Raw genomic sequence first — 21,263 nt, 5'->3', positions numbered from 1 at the left:
TCCGATGAATGTTAATGTTTTGGATGATTTAGGACGATAAAAAAAGCGTAAACACCTCTGTCAATTAATTGTTTTTTTTTCTCGTTATCGTTTGTTCTTGCTTTTTTTGCCGTTCAAGAGCGTATTCACATGACGTCAAGGCGCCCATATTAGTGTTCCAAACAAATCCTGTGGTAGTTGGACTCTTTTCTTATGTAAGAAATTCTTTAGTTCTCAAAAATTTCCATAGATGCTCGCCACCTGAGTGAATACGCTTTCCCCACGTTCCCATAAATTGCATAGATACTGAACACGTGAGTGAATACGCTCTATATCGCGTAATTTGAATTACACTTTTTATGTAACTTTCTGTTTGTTTGTTTGTTTGTATGTTTGCGTTTTCGTTTGTTTGTTGTTGTTGTTGTTGTTTTTTTACGGGCAACAGAGAACACTAGTTTTCCCAATACTGTCAAAATCCGTTAATAAAGCACCTTCGAGATTCCAATACTTCAAATGCTGTCTAGATGTTTATTGAGGCGAGGCTTGGTACAAAAAAGTTTTATCATTTGACATTCTTTTTGAAGAATCTAACACAGTTACTTCTTTTTATTTTGGATGCACTCAGGTCACAGGCAAAGAATTGAAGGGTAAGTTATGTTTTTTGTCTTCTGAAACATATATGGAACATTTCTGAAAATCCTACTAACAAATCCCAACACACCTCTGTGGTCTAGAGATCGTAAAACCACATTTGCACTGAGTAAATTTGGTGTAAATCAAATTTTTCACACAGCCAGCATTTTTACGTCGCACTAAGTGTGATCTAATTGTAGTGTCCAACTTGAAAACAGATCGTATGCCATGCTGTTGTAGGCAACGACGAACTGCTTCAGGTGACCCTTAAATGTATGGCAGAATCGTAGATTGTAGATTTAATTTTGGGTTGTAGATTCTTTATCAGATGTCTGGTTCCTGGATTATTAATGTTAGCAACAAACGAATAGGGGTATAAGATATTTAGAAATTTCGTTTTTACAGGTTTGTTCGTTTGTTGGTTACTTGTTGGTTTTTCTTTCACATAGATTGTCCCAAATGCAAACTTCCAGTGCAGTGTTTTGCGGATCCTTGCAGGTTTAACCCTTGTGGAGGGCAAGCAATTTCTAGGCTCCTGGAAAGGAGGAATACAGTGTGTAAGCCTTGCTACTGTTTTGGCTGTGACTTCACTTGTGAGCAGCAACTAAAAGGATAACGCGCACGCGTGCTTTTTTGGCACTGCGGACCAGCCACAATCACAGTTATACAGTGAATCTGTAATCAGGAAAATACTTCTTATACCCATGAAAATGTTTATGATTTAATGAATGAAATAAAGGTGTCCGTGAATATATTAAGTTTCCTTTATTTAATTATATATTTATTCTGTTGTTGCTGTTGTTGTTCTCAATAGTCCACTTTACAGTTACGGATGCAAACGAGGCTGAAGTTGACCTTGTTTTGATACAAACTTTATCCTCCTTTATTGTGTAAATCATGTTGCTCTAAGTGCTAACTAGTATTTTTTTAGCATGTTTTTCATAAGAAAAGGAAAGAGGTTTGTATCAAAACAGGTCACTATCAGCCTCACTTTCACTCAGAGGCTAGGGTACTAAGATCATAACTGTAAAATGATCTATTGCTGTTTCATTTCCAACAACCCGTCACCCTCCCCCAAAATACAAACATGAGAGGATGAAGTTTTGTTTCGAAGGTTTTTCTTCAAAAGATTGAATTGACACGAAACCAAGTGAATATCACTGGAATGTTGTTTATGAATTGCTAATTTTTCTGGCCGAGAATGAAAAAAGCGAAGGTTGCACTCTTAGTTTTCGTACTCTTTAATAGCTTCTTTGAACGACGCAAATTGGAATGCGAGGTTTATACTCTCTTTTTTAGCCTTTATGATCCACAGCAGAAAGTTGCCACTTACAGTTCCAGAAAATGAATTGGGGCTAAAAATCGCAACAAATCACTACGATTACTACTGATTATAACGCGCCATTTTACATTACGCGCAAACTATTTGAACGATCAGGGTCACCCAAAGTCAATTTTCGTAAAATATCTGTTCGGAAGACGGTTTGAGATCTAGAATTTTCGGAACATTTGTTGTAAAATTTCTTGGTTGCCTGCCTCTCCTAGGATTTTCGAACATCTAAATAATTGTATAATTGCCCATTTTTAACGGATTTTTACCCTAAAAAGGTTACCTAGAATTTTCGAGAGCCTTTTTTCTGGCTTTTTTCGGATCACTAGACTTTCAGCTAGGAAATCCGAACGGATGAAAAACTTTTAGGGGATAAAAATACGCCTATATCTACCGTTTAAATACTAAAATACGTTTAACAATGCTAGGGTGCTCCTGAACGATGAAATTTACTCGGATCCAACGTTAGCAATGATGTCGCCATGTGTGGTACGCAAGATACTCAAGAAACTGATCCGCTGCGTTTCTCTGAGAAAAGAGACTCTCTTACCAGTCATGATTTATCTTTAACTGAGAAAACTATCGTCGCTCATCAGATATCAGGTGCTTGTTAGTGATTATTCCGTTTTACACTAACCATAACTGAACAAAAAACCCGTTAGAGTTACTTGTCATTACCCGCTTGGAACAGATTTTCATTTTTATAATAGTGATCATTCATCGGAATTTCTCGCTAAAATGTCGAGAAACCACTCAAAATGGCCGGCTTTAAATCGTTTAGCTATCTTGAGTAGAGGTAACAAGATAATTTAGTGGCAGGTGTCCGACTTCTATAAAGCTCTTTTTCAGTAGAGATCTTTCAAGATGGATAAATTACCTATAGCCAACTATCGTCAATAAAATACTGTTTAGAAGCAGCGTTATATTTTCACCATGACCAAGTCAACTCGTAAACAATCAAGCGCTAGTGTGTCTATTTCGGAGGACAGCATGAGGACTGAACCAGAGCAATTTTCAAATGACCCAGTCGCTAAACCAAAGACTGAAAGGCAGTATTAGTAGTCAGTAAAAAACAGGCGAACAATCCTGCAGTCAGCCAATTAAAGCTTGGTGAAACGGCATGAAGCGGATGATCCCAGCTTTGGTTTAGAACTGACTGGACTTTTCTTAATCATTTCTACAGGCTTGCTATGGGTAGGTTGCAGTGGAAACCAAATCAATAACCTAAAGTTCCATTCACAACGAGGAAGTTCTTTTGATTGAAGTTCAATTTAATCGGCACTTTTAGAGGTAAAAAAATTATGTTTGATGCCATGTTTTTAGTCCACAAACATAAGCACCGCGAGTTAACAGGTGACCGTAGTAAACTGTTTTAATCTAGTAAATAAATAATAATTTCCCTCAAACTCTATTTTTTAACTTTATTCATATCCCGCAAATTATTTGTATTTTTTTTTTCTAAAACTAAATAAACAAAAAGTTTAATTCAAAGACGTGGGGGAAGTACGGCTATAGTCTTGCAGTTCTTTTGTTTTGGGGGGTGTAATATTTTTTGTCCTGGATTCTTCCTTCTTAACTGCTGGTGTTTATGTTTTTATTTTTTGTTGGTTTGACTCATTTTTTCAGGTTGAAAGCAAGTCTGTCGGAAGAGTGCCAAAAGGTACGTATTTACTGAGTTCCCTTCAGTCCCTTCCCAACTCGGCTGAGTTGGGAAGAGACTCAGTCTCCGAAGAGAGGATCACTGGAAGTTTTTGATGAGAAGTTTTCTGGGGTCAATGAAATGGACAAGCGGTTTTAAATTCGTTACTGTTTGACTTCTGATACCACCATCCAATCATAATTAACGTATGTCCACCCAAACTATACCTATTTGTTTTTTCCCCAAAATTATTTTGCCAAATTGTTTTTTTGAGTGTAGATTTCCCTTTGTTCCATTTTTTTTGTTGTTCGGCAAAACTAATCACTTCATTGTTTGCTTCACATTTATGCGGCCAAACATCATGCCCAAAAGAGCAGCAGATTGAATGCTTTGTAGACCCCTGCATGTTTAACCATTGTTCCCCGAACGAAGGCTGCATCCCTCGCAACTGTAAATGATGTTACCCCGTCTGCGTCCCAGCTAAGGTTAACAGTCTCAGAAGAGCTTCTTAAAAGGCGGTTATACACTGTAATAAGCTATGAGTGTGAAATAAAAATGGAAGCAAACCGAGAATAAATGTGGATAAGGCGGTTGTTTTTCCTAATTCAGTACACGACTTGTACTTTTCCGAGGAATAGTAATTTGAAAGGTGGATAGCCTAGCCAGCGTTTGAACAACTGGGAAAACTGGCCGTTTTAAAACGATAAAAACAAGAGTGAATAATGGCATGCAAGTGTAACAATGATGACGAATTATCGGAAAGTAGTTTGTACGAACGTGTTCATTTCTCGATAGAGTTTGAATCAAAGCATCCCTTAAAATGTGATCATGGTGCTTAAGGAGCATGGAATAAATAATTTTCTCTGAAAGGGTACATTGAAATGTTTTTCCTCGTAGCACTTATTGCAACAAAAGAATGGAACAGAGACAAAGGTAAACAGAGCTTATAGAGATGACCCATAAATCCCACTTAGCGTTAATCTTGCCAATCGCAATCAGGGAACCACGCGAGACAAAGAAAACAAATCTTTTGATTTCCTTGGGACACGAATCCACAGCCTCCGGTCCTCTGAATGATCTACAGAAACCTAGTTTATTTTATTATTATTATCATTATGCAGTATAAAACGTTATAATGCAAACTGGCAACAACTTAGAGTGCAAAGCTTAGCCTATGTGGCCTAAAAGGATTAGTTGGTTTCTTCAGTTCTTCTCTGGCTCCGGGTAACAACAACTACTTGCCTAGGGAAGTCAAGGAACACACGTCTGTTTGATTTCCTCTCCTCTGTATCTCAAACACCTTTCTTAAAAAATTTTTGCTGGCCCCAACATTGCACATTTGTGGATCAGTTTGACAGAGATTTCAACATCAATAACCTTCAATTTTTTTTTTCAAAAAACCTGGTAGTGATCCTAATGCCCCATTACCACCGGAATCACCTTTGCCTTTACATCCCACATTTTTCAAACTTCTCTCGCAAGATCTTGATATTGAAAGACTTTATTAAAAATCCTTAATTAACATGGTGGATTAAAAATTCTAGCACTGAAATTAAAGCGGCTGACAGATGAACTACTACTATAGGCGAATCTTTAATTTCTTTACAGTTTTTGCCTCACTGACATATGCTCATCATTATCTGACGAAGATAATAAAATAAAATTTCCGAATCAGATACTGAAATAACATAACAATTTCAGTCCGAGTCTCTGAAAATTTGAGCCCGACGAGCCTTCCTTTAAAGTTTTGAGATCAATTTGAGTATGCAGTAGCCATTGTACAGTAAACAAGCTACATGTAGGCTATGCTAGACCTCTCTTACTTCGTCAAGTTTGATTTTCACCCAAATCCCAAGTAAATTGGTACGAGTTTTGTTTTCTTTAATTTGGAGTGATCTCCTTTCAAGTTAAATGCAAGGACGACATTTGACTTTTTCGAGTGATTTTAGCTGCATTGAAGTGCCATATCCAACTTCAATTTGTAATTTACATTAAACAAAGGTTTTTGAAAATAAGACGAAATAAAGTTTTGTTGAGACTCCTCATAAGCTATCGGCGAGTAACTACGATTGGGCGAGGTTTTCAAAAGACGGTAAGTTACACCATCATATATATTAACTGTAATTTATCTTAAGCAAATAATTAGTCTCGCTTGCTTTTATAGCAGCTTGACTCTAAAAATGCAAGCGATTCTTTATATATTCTGAAGAATACTAGACCGTCGATAACGTAGAAAGTAAAAAACGTTCACCGAGGAAATCCTTTTTTTTAGGTAGAATTAATTCTTGTTTAACCTAAAACTGCTCGAAAATATCATTTTATTTCATACAGGTAAAAGACATGAAGTTCTTGATTTTTCTGAGTATACTTTGTATCTTCTCCCAAGACCTTGTGCAGGTACAGCTTATAACAGAAACATATAACCCTCTTAGGATTATATGCTTCTGCTATTGATCAGTAAGTTCGCGCTTTCCGATGAATGTTAGTATTTTTGATGATCTACGACGTTCTCTTTGTGTTTAACTGTTAGCTTAAATAAAAAAATCGTAAATACCTCAATTATTTGCTTTTTTCTCGCTGTGGTTTGTTCTTGCTTTTCCGCCGTTCAAGTTGTGCTATTCCATGTATAGAGCGTATTCACATGACGTCACGGCGGCCATATTCGTGTTTCAAACAAATCCTGTGGGAGTTGGACTCTTTTCTTGTGTAAAAAAATTATTTTGTGTCCATAAATTTGCTGAATGCTGGCCACGTGAGTGAATACGCTCTCTTTTGTTCTCATAAATTTAATTAGAATTAAACTTTTTGTGTAACTTTCTTTTTGTTTTTTTTTTGTTTGTTTGTTTGTTGTCATTGTTGTTTCTTAGAAAAAAGAATATCAGGGCAACAGAGAACATTAGTTTTCCCAATCCTGTCAAACCTTCAAGATTCCAATACTTCAAATGCTGTCCAGATTTTTATAGAGGCTTGGTACAAGAAAAGTTTTATCATTTCACATTTTTTTTTTCGAAGAATCTAACACAGTTGCTTTCTTTTTATTTTGCATGCACTCAGGTCACAGGCAGAGAAATCGAGTGTAAGTCATGTTGTTTGTTGTCTTCTGAAACATATATTGAACATTTCTGAAAATCCTACTAACAAATCTCAACACATCTCTGTGGTCTAGAGATCGTAACTGCCACTTGCAAAAATAGCAGGGGCGTTTGGAAAATTGTGCGTACCTCTGAAAAGATCTTGGCTACGCCCCTGTAAACTTCAAGGAACTCTAAATAGTTCGCGAAAGCCACACATCCCTATCTTGCTCTGTAATATGTTCATGCATACCTCTTTCCCTTTTGCCAATGTAAACTTTACCGCATTTCCAAAAAATCTTACAAACTGCTCCACCTGCACGAAAAGTTGGATTCGTGCAAAAAGGTCCAAATTAGGGGAAATCAAGGGCAAAGATAGTAAATACCGCATTTGCATGCTAGTGTACATGGGGTTGTAAATTCTAGAGCTTGATTTAACTGTAATTTACACTTTTTTGCACCAAATTTGCACAGAGCAAATGCCACTCTCCGTTGTAGGCAACGACGAACTGCTTCACGTGACCCTTAAATGTAAGGCAGAATCGTAGATTGTAGATTTAATTTCGGTTGTAGATTCTTTATCAGATGTCTGGTTAATTCCTGGATTATTGATGTTAGTAACAAACGAATAGGGGTATAACATATTTAGAAATTTCGCTTTTGCAGGTTTGATCGTTTGTCGGTTACTTGTTGGTTTTCTTTCACATAGATTGTCCCATATGCTCAAACTGGCAAGTGCAGTGTCATGCGGATCCTCCTTGCCTGTCTTACCGTTGTAGAGGGCCGAATACAGTGTGCAAGCCTTGCTACTGTTTTGGGTGTGACTACACTTGTGAGCAGCTACTACCTAAGTACTAAAAGGATAACGCGCAGGCGTCCTTTTTTGGCACTGCAGACCAGTGATAATCACAGTTATACAATGAATCTGTAATCAGGAAAATATTTCTTATACCCATAAAAATGTTTATGATTTAATGAATGAAATAAAGGTGTCCGTGAATATATTAAGTTTCTTTTATTTATTTCTATATTTATTTTGTTGTTGCTGTTGTTGTTCTCAGTAGTCCATTTTACAGTTGCGGGTGCAAACGAGGCTGAAGATGACCTTGTTTTGATACAACCCTTATCCTCCTTTATTTTGTAAATCATATTGTTCTTATGCTAACTGGGATTCTTTTTTGGCATGATTTTCATAAGAAAAGGAAAGAGGTTTGTATCAGAGCAAGGTCAATATCAGCCTCACTTTCATTCAGAGGCTAGAATACTAAGCTCACAACTGTAAAACGGTTTATTGCTGTTTCATTTCCAACAACTCCTCACCCCCCCCCCCCCCCCAAAAAAAAATACAACAAGACAGGATGAAGTTTTGTTTCGAAGGTTGTTGTTCGAAAGATTGAGTTGAAACGAAACCAAGTGAATATCACTGGAATGTTGTTTATAAATCGCTAATTTTTCTGGCCGAGAATGCAAAAAGCGAAGGTTGCACTCTTAGTTTTTGTACTCTGTAATAGCTTCTTTGAACGACGCAAATTAGAATGCGAGGTTTATACTCTCTTGTTTAGCCTTAATATTCCATAGCAGAGAGTAGCCACTTACAGTTACAGAAAATGAGTTGAGGCTAAAAATTGCAATAAATCACTACAATCACTACTGATTATAACGCGCCATTTTTCATTACGCGCAAACTATTTGAACGATATGAAATCGACTCCGACGTTAGCAATGATGTCGCCATGCATGTGTGGTGCTTAAGATACTCAAGATATGATCCGCTGCCTTTCTTTGAAAAAAGAGAATGTCTTTCTCATGATTTATCTTTAACTAAGAAAACTATCGTCGCTCATCAGATATTGTGCTTCTGATTATTCCGTTTTACGCTTACCATAACTGAACAACAAACACGTTAGAGTTACTTGTCATTACCTGCTTAAAACAGACCAGTTAGTTATAGTTATCATTCATCGGAATTTCTTGGTAAAATGTCGAGAAACCACTCAATATGGCCTGTAAATCGTTTAGCTATCTTTAATGGAGGTGACAAAATAATTTAGTGGTACTGAAAAATTTAGAGCTTTATAGAAGAAGGACACCTAGAGATTTTTCAAGAAAGATAAATAACCTATAGCCAACTATTGTCAATAAAATACTGTTTAGATTAAGCAGCGTTATGTTTTCATCATGACCAAGTCAACTCGTAAACAATCAAGCGCCAAGCGCTTGTGTCTATTTCGGAGGACAGCTGAGAACTGAACCAGAGCAATTTTCAAATGAGCGGCCCATTCGCTAAACCAAAAACTGAAAGGCAGTATTAGTAGTCAATAAAAAACAGGCGAACAATCCTGCAGTCAGCCAATTAAAGCTTCGTGCTCTCTGAGCCCATTAGCGGACGTAAAACTGGTTTATGGGTATATTTTCTCCACGCTAGTTTTTTCCTTAGTTCTCAAATCAAGCCCATTTCCCACCCCCCCCCCCCCCCCCCCCCTTCCTGCCACCCCAAAAAAACAACCAGTCCCTCCCCTCCTTAAATGGCCGTTGTGGAGAGACTCGGCACTTAAGTAACAGTTGCTGTTGTGGATAGATGGCTGTTGGCTAAAACAAACTGAGGTAAAGTTATTGAACCCGTAAGCCACCCCAATCGACCACTTATGGGGATGACGGCTTCATAATTTTCAATTGCGTTTTCAACCTCCTGTAACCAACCACTCAATGGATGGTCTGATATCTATTTTCGATGTATGTGCAATGCTGCTCACACACGTTTATTGATAACAGGGAACTACAAATGGAACTACAAATATATGGGAATATAGAAAATGCTGCACTATAAAGTATATTAACCCGGATTTCTTCTCGGAAGAAACCCCTGTGGTTCAATTCTCGTAACTGACCGCCTCCTGTAAATCAACCTCGTCCCCAGGGTGCTTTTCCCTGGCTTTTCCAAAGTCAGGGAGAAGGGCCCTGGGGACGAGGTTGCCTGTAAATCTTTGCATTTTGGGTGGTCGCTTACTGGTGGTTTGACCGTATTTTCATGTTTTTAATAATTTAGTAAGTAGTTTCCCTCCATTAACTATGGCATCTACAGGGTGTTTCAAAAGTTCGTTCCGATTTCTTATTCGCCTAAATTTCACTAATTATTAAAAAAAACCTTTTGTAAAACTTAGTATGTTATTCATTATTTATTTAACATTGAATAACTAAAATATTAGTGACCAGAATGTCTTCCTGTATGTTTTCTGACATTTTCTAAGCGGTGAGGTATAAAATGTACGAGCTCCCAAGGCGTGTCCAAAGTCACATTCTTCCAGCGGAAGCGTAGTCACAGTCTTAGCTCGTCCAGTGTTTTGGTTTTGGGGGCTGGATCTTTGTATGTTGTCTCGTCTACGATAATCCAGATGGTCTCTAGGGGGTTCACATCACATGAGTTTGCCGGCTGGTCCTCCTTTGGTATAAAGTTGGCAAATCCTTCTGACACCATGCTTGCATGAAGTGTGCACCGCCTTTTCCTCTTCAAGGCTTTCCAACTTTTTTTGGTAACTTATCCCCTTACCGTTGTGCTCGAAACTTTGATCGATAATGTGAAGTTGAAATTTTTTTACCTCTCTGTTTTGTGGAATTATTAAGCATATACTTACAGCTTTTTGACCACTCGTTCGGTCATCGTTCAGACTTCTTCAACAATTTGACTTTTTTTTGGACTGAATGGCCAGAGGACCATAAAAATAGATGCCTGAGCTCTAGCACAAACAGTGTAGGCCTTCATTTTCATGAAGGAGTAGAGAAAATGAAAGAAAACGATAAAAATACAAAAATAAAAAACCTACAAAATGGGCAGGAAAAGTATGGCGGGAAAAAGCTCGCGTACGTGTACAAATGGGGCAAAAATTAAAAAAAATTATAATTTCTTCAAATTCTAGTTTGAAATTGCTTTTAACGGTTATTTAAATATATTTCTTACCTGAATCAGTTTACATTTGCCTAAAGAAGCGTTAAATGCTTTGCGCAAAATACAATTTACAATCGGAGCGAACTTTTGAAACACCCTCTAGTTCGTGCCGAAAACTGTTTCTGTTTTAACTGCTTCTTCGTCACAATTAAGGTTCAAAATTACAATAGAATAGTTAGTATATAAAGCAAAGAAAATTTGGCTCAAGTTTTTAAAAATTCGACTGGAAGTTTAATGCAAGGATAAATTGTTGACTTTTCCGTGTGACTTTAGCAGCTGCAAGCATTGGTTTTCCAAATGCAGCTGGAGGAGAAAATTTCTACGTAAACAAACAATTTGCGAAAACTAGTGGAAATAAGTTGAAGTGTAATTATTGGTTTTAAGGCTTCTAAGCTATTAGCAAGTAACTGCGACTAGGGTGCGGTTTCCCAAGATCGAAGAACTGACACCAACACAAAGTCCATCGAACTGGTGAGGGGGAGGGGTTAAATCCTTCAATGAAAATTTTAACTTTTCAAGTACCAAATTATGTACTGGCTTCTTAAACTGGTTTTTTAGTATTATTTGGGAGGGGGAGGGGGGCATGATATGATCTAACCCTCTTTGGTAGAGATTTACGGGTTTAGTAAATCCTGCACTAGGCTTCCATTATTTAACAAGTTTAGCATGATCTGCAAGCACTATCCGACAATATTATCGTATTTAGTACAGGTTAAGACATGAAGCTCTTGATTTTGCTGAGTATATACTTTGCATCTTCTCTCAAGACCTTGGGAGGTACGGCTATAGTCTGAACAGATTTTTTATTTTGGGGGAAAAATATTTTTTGTTGTGGATTCTTCTCTCTTAACTGCTAGTGTTTACGTTTTCATTTTTTGTTGGTCTGACTGATTTGTTTAAGTTGAAAGCACGTCTGTCGGCAAAGTGCCAAAAGGTACGTATTTGCCAAGTTCCCTTCAGTCTCTTCCCAACTCAGCTGAGTTGAGAAGAGACTCAGTCTCCGAAGAAAGGATGAGTGGAAGTTTTCGATGCGAAGTTTTCTGGGGTCAATTAAATGGACAAGCGGTTTTGAGTTTGTACCTGTTTGACTTTTGATACCACCATCCAGTCACAATTAACGTATGTCCATAAAAACGATACCTAGAAAAGTTGCGAAGCTTTTTTCCCAAATTATTCTTCCATGTTGTTTTTTGAGTGTAGATTTCCCTTTGTTCTATTTTCTAATCACTTCATTGTTTACTTCAGATTTAGGCTGCCTAACACCATGCCCAAGACACCAGCAGATTAAATGCTTTGAAGACCCCCCTGCATGTTTAACCATCGTTCTCCACGCGTACGCTGCATCCCTTGCAACCGTCTGTGTCCCAGCTGATAAAGGATTGGCACCAGGAGGTTAACAGTCTCAGACGAGCTTCTTAAAAGGCGTTTATACACTGTAATAAGCTAGGAGTGTGAAATAAAAACAGAAGCAAACCCAGAAAAAATGTGGATAACGCGGTTGTTTTTCCTAATACAGTACACGACTTGACTTCTACTTTTCCGATGCCTGTAGTAATTTGTAACGTAGATCTCCCTAGCCAGCGTTTGAACAACTTGGGAAACTGGCCGTTTTAAAACGATAAAAACAAGAGTGAATAATGGCATGCAAGTGTAACAATGATGACGAATTATCGGAAAGTAGTTTGTACGAACGCGTTCATTTCGCTATAGAATTTGAATCAAAGCATCCCTTAAAATATGATTATGGTGCTTAAGGAGCATGGAATAAATAATTTTCTCTTAAAGGGTACATTGAAATGTTTTTCCTCGTAGCACTTAATACAGCAAAAGAATGGAACAGAGACAAAGGTAAACAGAGCTTATAGAGATGACCCATAAATCCCACTTAGCGTTAATCCTGCCAATCGTAATCAGGGAACCACGCGAGACAAAGAATTCAAAACAAATCTTTGGATTTCCTTGGGACACGAATCCACAGCCTCCGGTCTTCTGACTGATCTACAGAAGCCTAATTTATTTCATTATATTTATCATTATGAAGTATCAAACGTAATGATGCAAACTGTCAAGAACGTAGGGTGCAAAGCGTACAGGCTATGAGGTCTAAAAGGATCAGCTGGTTTCTTCGGTTCTTCTCTGGCTTCGGGTAACAAAGAGTTGCCTAGGGTAGCCAAGGAACACTGTTTGTTTGATTTCCTCTCCTTAATATCTCGAGCACCTTCCTTAAAAATTTTTTGCTGGCCCCAACATTGCACATTTCTGGATCAGTTTCACAGGGATTTCAACATCAATAACCTCCAATTTTTTTTTCAAAAAACCTGGTACTGATCGTAATGCCCCCATTACCAGCGGAATCACCTTTGCCTTTACATCCCACATTTTTCAAACTTCTCTCGCAAGATCTTGATATTGAAAGACTTTATTAATTCCTTAATTAACATGGTGGATTAAAAATTCTAGCACTGAAATTAAAGCGACTGACAGATGAACTACTACTATAGGCGAATCTTTAATTTCTTTACAGTTTTTGCCTCACTGACATATGCTCATCATTATCTGACGAAGCTAATAAAATAAAACTTCCGAATCAGATACTGAAATAACATAACAATTTCAGTCTGAGTCTCTGAAAATTTGAGCCTGACGAGCCTTCCTTTAAAGTTTTGAGATCAATTTGAGTATGCAGTAGCCATTGTACAGTTAAACAAGCTACATGTAGGCTATGCCAGACCTCTCTTACTTCGTCAAGTTTGATTTTCACCCAAATCGCAAGTAAATTGGTACGAGTTTTGTTTTCTTTAATTTGGCGTGATCGCCTTTCAAGTTAAATGTAAGGACGACATTTGACTTTTTCGAGTGATTTCAGCTGCATTGAAGTGCCATATCCACCTTCAATTTGTAATTTACATTAAACAAAGTTTTTAGAAAATAAGACGAAATAAAGGTTTGTCGAGACTCTTCACAAGCTATCGGCAAGTAACTACGATTGGGTGAGGCTCTCAAAAGACGGTAAATTACACCATCATATAAGTTAACTGTAATTTCTTTTAAGCAAATAATTAGTGCTCACCCTACAACTTGAGGACGGCAGAGTTCGCCATTCCCAGATTAAGGACCAATAAATATGGTAAACACTCGCTCACCTACCTGGGACCAAAGTTGTGGAATAAGCTACCAAGCGAAATCAGAACTCTCCCATCATTATTTATTAGTTTCAAAAATTGTATTCGTAAATTTGATCTAGGTGTAATGATAGACGACGACAATTGCTCCAATTGCATCCTTTGTAATTCTTAATCTTTTTAAATCAATTATTTCATTAGTTGATAGTTAGTACGTTTTTAACTATATTATATTGTTAGGTAACTATATTATATTGTTAGGTGTCCCCAAATAGTAGAGGGGTTCTTAACCCCATCGGCTAGACATTCCAAGACACATTAATAAAGTTTTATGTATATATATATATATGTATATAGTCTCGCTTGCTTTTATAGCGGCGAGGCTCTAAAATTGCAAGCGATTCTGAAGAATATTAGACCGTCGATAACGTAGAAAGTAAGAAACGTTTAGCGAGGAAATCCTTTTTTTAGGTAGAATTAAACGCCTTCTCACTTCTTAGCTAATCTCTAAGCAAGCATGACATAAATCGTTTTTAAAAGCGTTCTCGTTTAACCTAAAACTGCTCGAAAATATCATTTTATTTCATACAGGTAACAGACATGAAGTTCTTGATTTTGCTGAGTATACTTTGTATCTTCTCCCAAGACCTTGTGGAGGTACAGCTTTTAACAGAAACATATAACCCTCTTAGGATTATATGCTTCTGCTATTAATCAGTAACTGGTTCGCGCTTTCCGATGAATGTTAGTATTTTGGATGATTTAGGGCGTTCTCCTTGCGTTTAACTATTAGCTTAAATAAAAAAAATCCTAAATACCTTAATTATTTGCTTTTTCTCGTTGTGGTTTGTTCTTGCTTTTTTGCCGTTCAAGTTGTGCTATTCCACTTATAGAGCGTATTCACATGACGTCACGGCAGCCATATTGGTGTTCGAAAACAATGAAACCGTGGCCATATTGGTGTTGCAAACGAATCCTGTGGGAGTTGGACTCTTTTCTTGTGTAAAAAAAATTCTTTGTTCCCATAAATTTGCTGAATGCTGGACACGTGAGTGAATACGCTCTCTTTTGTTTCCATAAATTTAATTAGAATTAAACTTTTTGTGTAACTTTCTGCTGTTTGTTTGAATGTTTGGTTTTTTTGTTTGTTTGTTGTCGTTGTTGTTGTTTCTTTTTTTTTAAATATCAGGGCAACAGAGAACACTAGTTATCCCAATCCTGTCAAAATCGAGATTCCAATACTTCAAATGCTGTCCAGATGTTTATGTAGGCTTGGTACAAAAAAGGTTTTATCACTTGACATTTTTTTTCGAAGAATCTAACACAGTTGCTTTCTTTTTATTTTGGATGAACTCAGGTCACAGGAAGGGAACTTTTCTGTAAGTTATGTTTTTTTCTTCTGAAACACATATTGAACATTCCTGAAAATCCTACTAACAAATCTCAACACATCTCTGTGGTGTAGAGATCGTAACTGCCACTTGCAAAAATAGCAGGGGCATTTGGAAAATTGTGCGTACCTCTGAAAAAATCTTCGCAAAGTCCCTGTAAACTCCAAGGAACTCTAAATAGTTCGTTAAAGCAATACATTCCTATCGTACTCTGCAATCCGTTCACGCATACCTCTTCCCGTTTTGCCAATGTATACTTTACAGCATTCCCAAAGGGAACTGCTCCACCTGCACGAAAAATTGGATTCAGGGCAAAAATGGTGCAAAAAAGTGCAAATTAGGGGGTAATCAAGGGCAACGATGGTCAATACCGCATTTGCATGCCAGTTTACATGGGGTAGTAAATTCGAGAGCTTGATTTAACCGTAATTTGCACTTTTTTGCACCAAATTTGCACTGAGTAAATTTGGTGTAAATCAAATTTTTCACACAGCCAGCATTTTACGTCGCACTAAGTGTGATCTAATTGTAGTGTCCAACTTGAAAACAGATCGTATGCCATGCTGTTGTAGGCAACGATAAACTGCCTCAGGTGACCCTTAAATGTATGGCAGAATCGTAGATTGTAGATTTAATTTCGGTTGTAGGTTCTTTATCAGATGTCTGGTTTCTGGATTACTTACGTTAGCAACAAACGAGTACTGGTATCCGTCGTTAGAGATAAGATATTGAGAAATTCCGTTTTTGCAGGCTTGTTCGTTTGTTGGTTACTTGTTGGTTTTTCTTTCACATAGATTGTCCCAATTGCACAAGGCAAGCGCAGTGTTATGCGGATCCTTGCATGTCTTACCCTTGTGGAGCGCCAAGTACAGTGTGCAAGCCTTGCTTCTGTATGGGCTGTGACTCATACACTTGTGATGAGCGGCCACTAAAAGAATAACGCGCACACATTCCAATTTAAAGCGATCTTAAGTTGGCACTGCGGACCAGCCACAATCACAGTTATACATTTAATCTGTAATCAGGAAAATACTTCTTATACTCATTAAAATGTTTATGATTTAATGAATGCAATAAAGGTGTCCATAAATATATTAAGTTTCTTTTATTTATTTACATATTTATTTCGTTGTTGCTGTTGTTGTTCTCAATAGTCCATTTTACAGTTGCGGGTGCAAACGAGGCTGAAGTTGACCTTGTTTTGATACAACCCTTATCCTCCTTTATTATGTAAATCATATTGCTCTTATGCTAACTGGTATTCTTTTTTTAGCATGATTTTCATAAGAAAAGGAAAGAGGTTTGTATCAGAACAAGGTGAATCTCAGCCTCACTTTCATTCAGAGGCTAGGGTACTAAGCTCATAACTGTAAAATGGTTTATTGCTGTTTCATTTCCAACAACTCCTCACCCTCCCCCAAAATACAAACATGACAGGATGAAGTTTTGTTTCGAAGGTTGTTGTTCAAAAGATTGTGAGTGGAAACGAAACCAAGTGAATATCACTGGAATGTTGTTTATGAATCGCTTTTTTTTCTGGCCGAGAATAGAAATAGCGAAGGTTGCATTCTTAGTTTTCGTACTCTGTAATAGCTTCTTTGAACGACGCAAATTGGAATGCGAGGTTTATACTCTTTTGTTTAGTCTTTATAATCCACAGCAGAAAGTAACCACTTACAGTTACAGAAAATGAATTGAGGCTAAAAATCGCAATAAATTAATACGATCACTACTGATTATAACACGCCATTTTTCATTACGCGCAAACTATTTGAAAGATGAAATCGACTCCGACATTAGCAATGATGTCGCAATGTGTGGTACGCAAGATACTCAAGATACTGATCTGCTGCCTTTCTTTCAGCTGTTCTTTCAGAAAAGAGAATCTCTTACTCATGATCGTCGCTCATCAGATATTGTGCTTGTGATTATTCCGTTTTACACTAACCATAACTGAACAACAACCCGTCAGAGTTACTTGTCATTACCTGCTTGGAACAGATTTTCATTCTAGTTATCATTCATAGGAATTTCTCGGTAAAATGTCGAGAAACGACTCAAAATGGCCTTTAAATCGTTTAGCTATATTGAATAGAGGTAACAAAATAATTTAGTGGCAGGTGTCCGACTTCTGTAAAGCTCTTTTTCAGAAGCCAACTATTGCCAATAAAATACTGTTTAGATTAACCAGCCTTATGTTTTCATCATGACCAAGTCAACTCTCAAATCAAGCGCTAGTGTCTATTTCGGAGAACAGCATGAGAACTGAACCAGAGCAATTTTCACATGACCCAGTCGCTAAACCAAAAACTGAAAGGCAGTATTAGTAGTCAATAAAAAACAGGCGAATAATCCTGCAGTCAGCCAATTAAACCTTGGTGCAATGGCATGAAGGTGACGATAAGCTCGGCGGATGATCCCAGCTTTGGTTTAGAACTGATTGGACTTTTCTTAATCATTCCTACAGGCTTGCTATGAGCAGGTGGCAATGGAAACCAAATCAATAACCTAAAGTTCCATTCACAACGAGGAAGTTCTTTTAAGAATTCGACATTTAAGGAGATTTGAAGTTCAAGTATCGGCACTTTTAGAGGTACAAAGATTATCTTTGATGCCATGTTCTTATTCCGCAAACATAAGCACTGAGAGTTAACGGGGGTGACTATTATAGTAAACTGTTTTAATCTAGTAAATAAATAATAATTTCCCTCAAACTCTATTTTTCTAACTTTATTCATATCTCCTAAATTAGTTCTATTTTTTCCAAAACTAAATAAACAAAAAGTTTAATTCAAAGAAAGGCCTAATGAAACGGTGTTAGTCATAAGGAAAAATGAAGGACTTTGGTATCGCTAAATCGAAAATCCTCTACTATACGCGTTCTTTATTTTTATGTCATTAAATTATATACACAGTTACGTATTGGGGATCACTCGAGGTGTTAACACAACACCATTTTGTGAGGGTACCCTTGCACTAATTCTCGGACACCAAGGGTGGACAGCCCCTAAGTCATCCTCGTCCCCAAGGCATTTCCCTGGGGACGAGGATGCCCCAAAGTACCAGTAACCAGCACGTCAGTCTCGTTATCTTGGGGAGCAAAAAACCAGAATGGTTCCAGTGATTAAAAAAAGGTAAGAATCACGACAAATGAAAGATGCACAAAAGCATAGAGACAAAGAAATGCACACCCACGGTTAAATGCCAGTATTAAATATTCGAAGCGACACAGGAAGATACTGTATATAAAAAATAACGCGAACCTAAATCGTCAATTGTCTTTTTTGTCATTTGGTGTGGTGTCGAGAATTCATTACATTCGAGAATCTTTAGCGTGTACATCATTTTTTCTCCTAGTCAAGTAATGACTCACTTTTCGATTTGACAATCAGCAAAAGCCGGCTATCTTAAACTTTCATAGCACTCACGCGCTCTCCTTGACACTAACGTGCTGTCCGCCAGCGGATTTGTGGATTCCAGCCACTGCGGAAAAGCGAACAACTAAACGATAAGATTAACCAGGTCCTGATCGCACTTCGCGGGTATAGCTTTCAACTAACAAGCTACTAGTAGGAAGAAAATGTTCTGAAAAAGCAATAGATTTCCTAATTAAATAAGGTAGTTCAACTATAGTACTTCTCGCTTGTTGAAATCTGGCGGACCGACAAACAATCCGCTGACCATAAACATTCCCCAGCGAAGGGTTTTAATTGTGACAATATGATACCCTGGATCCACCCTTGTGGCAACAGTGTTTAACTGATTGTTTCCAAAATTCGCTTTGGAATCGACGTAAATTGCTTGATCCTTGTTATCATCCAGCCACAACTTTGCCTTACCACCGTAACCAGATGTGTGAGCCACAACAATCACTGACCGAGATTCAGGCATAGTCTGGGAATTAAGCGGCGGGACAAGAATACGCAGCTTAAGGATTGAATGATCGTTCCACGCAGTCCAGCCTCCTTGGGCGTCGGTGCGCAAATCAGTTTTATTATTGCCATCAGAATACTGCCCTGTTTTCGAGCCTCCTTTTTGATAAAATCCTTTGCTTCCAATAACGTCGAGCTTGAGATTTGAGCGTTGACGAGACTGATAAACATCGGGCGTCAACCCGGTCCAACACAATGGATCACTCAAAGCCTCAGTTTTACGTTTTAAAAAGAAAAGTTCCGGTAAAGCTGAAGAGGCGATTTCCTTTGCGTTGACGTCGTTTCTGACGTCATTGATTACCTCTTTGAAGACACCACGCACATGTTCGATAATCATCATGGCAACTTGGGCATGCGCTTTGATACCAATATGGCGGCCATCCGAGCCTGCCAAATTAATGACTGCTGCCTCCCATCCGTCGTCTTTCTTGCGACACAGAACCTCTTTCAAACTGAATGAGGATATTCCATAGTGATGAGCAAGCTCAGTTTGTCTAAAATTCTCGAGATTAGTGCACAGGGGATTAATGACCTTCTGAGTTGTCGGGTCAAGACCTAAGCCACTGACCAGATTAATGTAGAATACTGCTGGCGCTGATGGATATGAGAGGACTTGACGAGTTAGTTGTTCCAGGGGCTCGGCCTTGCCACGGATGTTGAAATTAATGGAAGCTTCGATCAAAACAATATCAATGTCTAGGTCTCTTGGGATAAATGTTTTGTAGCAAAACGCGAACACGTAACTGCCCGTTCCGCCGATAGTCACTTCATGTTCCTTCATAAATGCGTTTGTCGCTTTGGCAATGGTGTCATTCCACCATTTCGTGAAAACTTTAAAGTATAAACCATCCAGACTTCCCTCATCGACACCTAACTTTCCTCCAGCGCTGTTCGAGCCCCCAACAATAACAACGTTGATTTTTTTACCCGCTAAGGCTTTTAAAAGAACCCGTTTTAGACGAGAAGCTTTACCTGCTTGAATAGCCTTTGACATTGAATCGCTAGTGAGTTCCAAGTCACTTAATTCACTCCACCTTGATCTATAGGTCCACTGTGAGAATGGGTCTTCCTTTAAGAGCTCTCTAACGTTCACTGTATTGTCTAGTACTAGTACCGGGTTCAATGCTTCTGAAATCATTGTCTCCTTTTCATCTTCATGATCCCTTGCACTGGACTGTGAAGCCACCCTGATAATGTAATTTTCGGCCACAACATCGGCGCTTTCGATTCCTTTAAGGTAGGAAAATCCCTTCAACAACGCCAAAATTATAAATAGGAAATGCGAGAAATTCGCAGAGGGACTCATCTTTCTCCTTTTTATCTTAATAAGGCACTTGAAAATATGACAAAAAGAAAAGAAAATGGTTCAATGGTCACCAAAAGGAGGCGTGTGACCCGTAAAATCTTCACTTCAGAGCTTTTTCTTGTGGTCAATTAATTGTACGCGCTTGACTGTTAGTACCATGTGAAAACGTCACTCTTCAATTAATCATTCATGTCTTTCAAAATACTAATTAGCTTAAGAGATTAAAATAAAAAATTAAGCCGTGAAACTTACGAACTTGATATTTAATGACTCTAACTCAAAGGTGTCCTTCTTAGAGGAGCTTCATTGATTGTAAAGGTCTACCCCGCATACATACAAACATAATTAACTCTTTCATTCCCATTAACAGCCAAAGAACAGAATTTACAAAAAAATCAAATTTCTTTTTGCCAAATTCCCCATCCCCACTGTAATACTGTGCAAAATTTCTCTCTTGGAAACACTATAGGATTTTATCCACACATTAAACAATCTCGACCCAGAGTTCTTCTGCGCATGTAGAGAGAGACCCAAACCCGTAAGCACTGGGGTCGGGAATGCACAGGCAGCTGATGCACATGCGTATTTCATGCTATTTCTTAGCTGGTCTAGCTGCATTCTCGTCCCCAGAGCCACTAGGCTTAATTATAAATTTGTTACCGGTCTGGCTGATTTGCACATCACAAGACACAGACTACCGCTTGCTATTAATGGGCTTGATTTGATTACACAGCCCTTTTACTCCAATAGCCCTTGTAAAGACGAGACTATTTGTCATGTAAACTGTAGGGACACACTAGTTAGGGACACGGTCAGCTATGGGACCGCGCTGACCTGGGCACTACTTTTTCCAGTTTGAAAAACGTTTACCTCTTAGTTTACCTCCACGCGAAATCAGATGAACGCGTCGGATACAT

General features: G+C 38.1%; 1 protein-coding gene and 1 long non-coding RNA gene across 2 annotated transcripts; one reads left to right on the top strand and one right to left on the bottom strand.

Annotated features, from left to right (window-relative positions):
* Positions 1-456: 456 nt before the first annotated feature.
* On the top strand, positions 457-1,366 carry LOC140949223 (uncharacterized). The gene is made up of 2 exons (XR_012167096.1): positions 457-626; positions 1,062-1,366. It is a non-coding gene; the product is annotated as an uncharacterized lncRNA (long non-coding RNA).
* Positions 1,367-18,447: 17,081 nt separating this feature from the next.
* Positions 18,448-20,346, bottom strand: LOC140949058 (uncharacterized). The gene has a single exon (XM_073398305.1). It carries the CDS (start codon positions 20,344-20,346, stop codon positions 18,736-18,738), a length of 1,611 nt encoding a protein of 536 aa, XP_073254406.1. The 3' UTR covers positions 18,448-18,735.
* Positions 20,347-21,263: the final 917 nt, after the last annotated feature.

Source organism: Porites lutea, chromosome 9 (genome assembly GCF_958299795.1).
Source record: "Porites lutea chromosome 9, jaPorLute2.1, whole genome shotgun sequence".
NCBI classification, from domain to species: domain Eukaryota; kingdom Metazoa; phylum Cnidaria; class Anthozoa; order Scleractinia; family Poritidae; genus Porites; species Porites lutea.
This window is presented reverse-complemented; position numbering and strand designations above follow the sequence as displayed.

Bases quoted from the DNA above. Each gene is read 5' to 3' on its own strand.
- LOC140949058 (XM_073398305.1), bottom strand. From the start codon at position 20,346: ATGAGTCCCTCTGCGAATTTCTCGCATTTCCTATTTATAATTTTGGCG.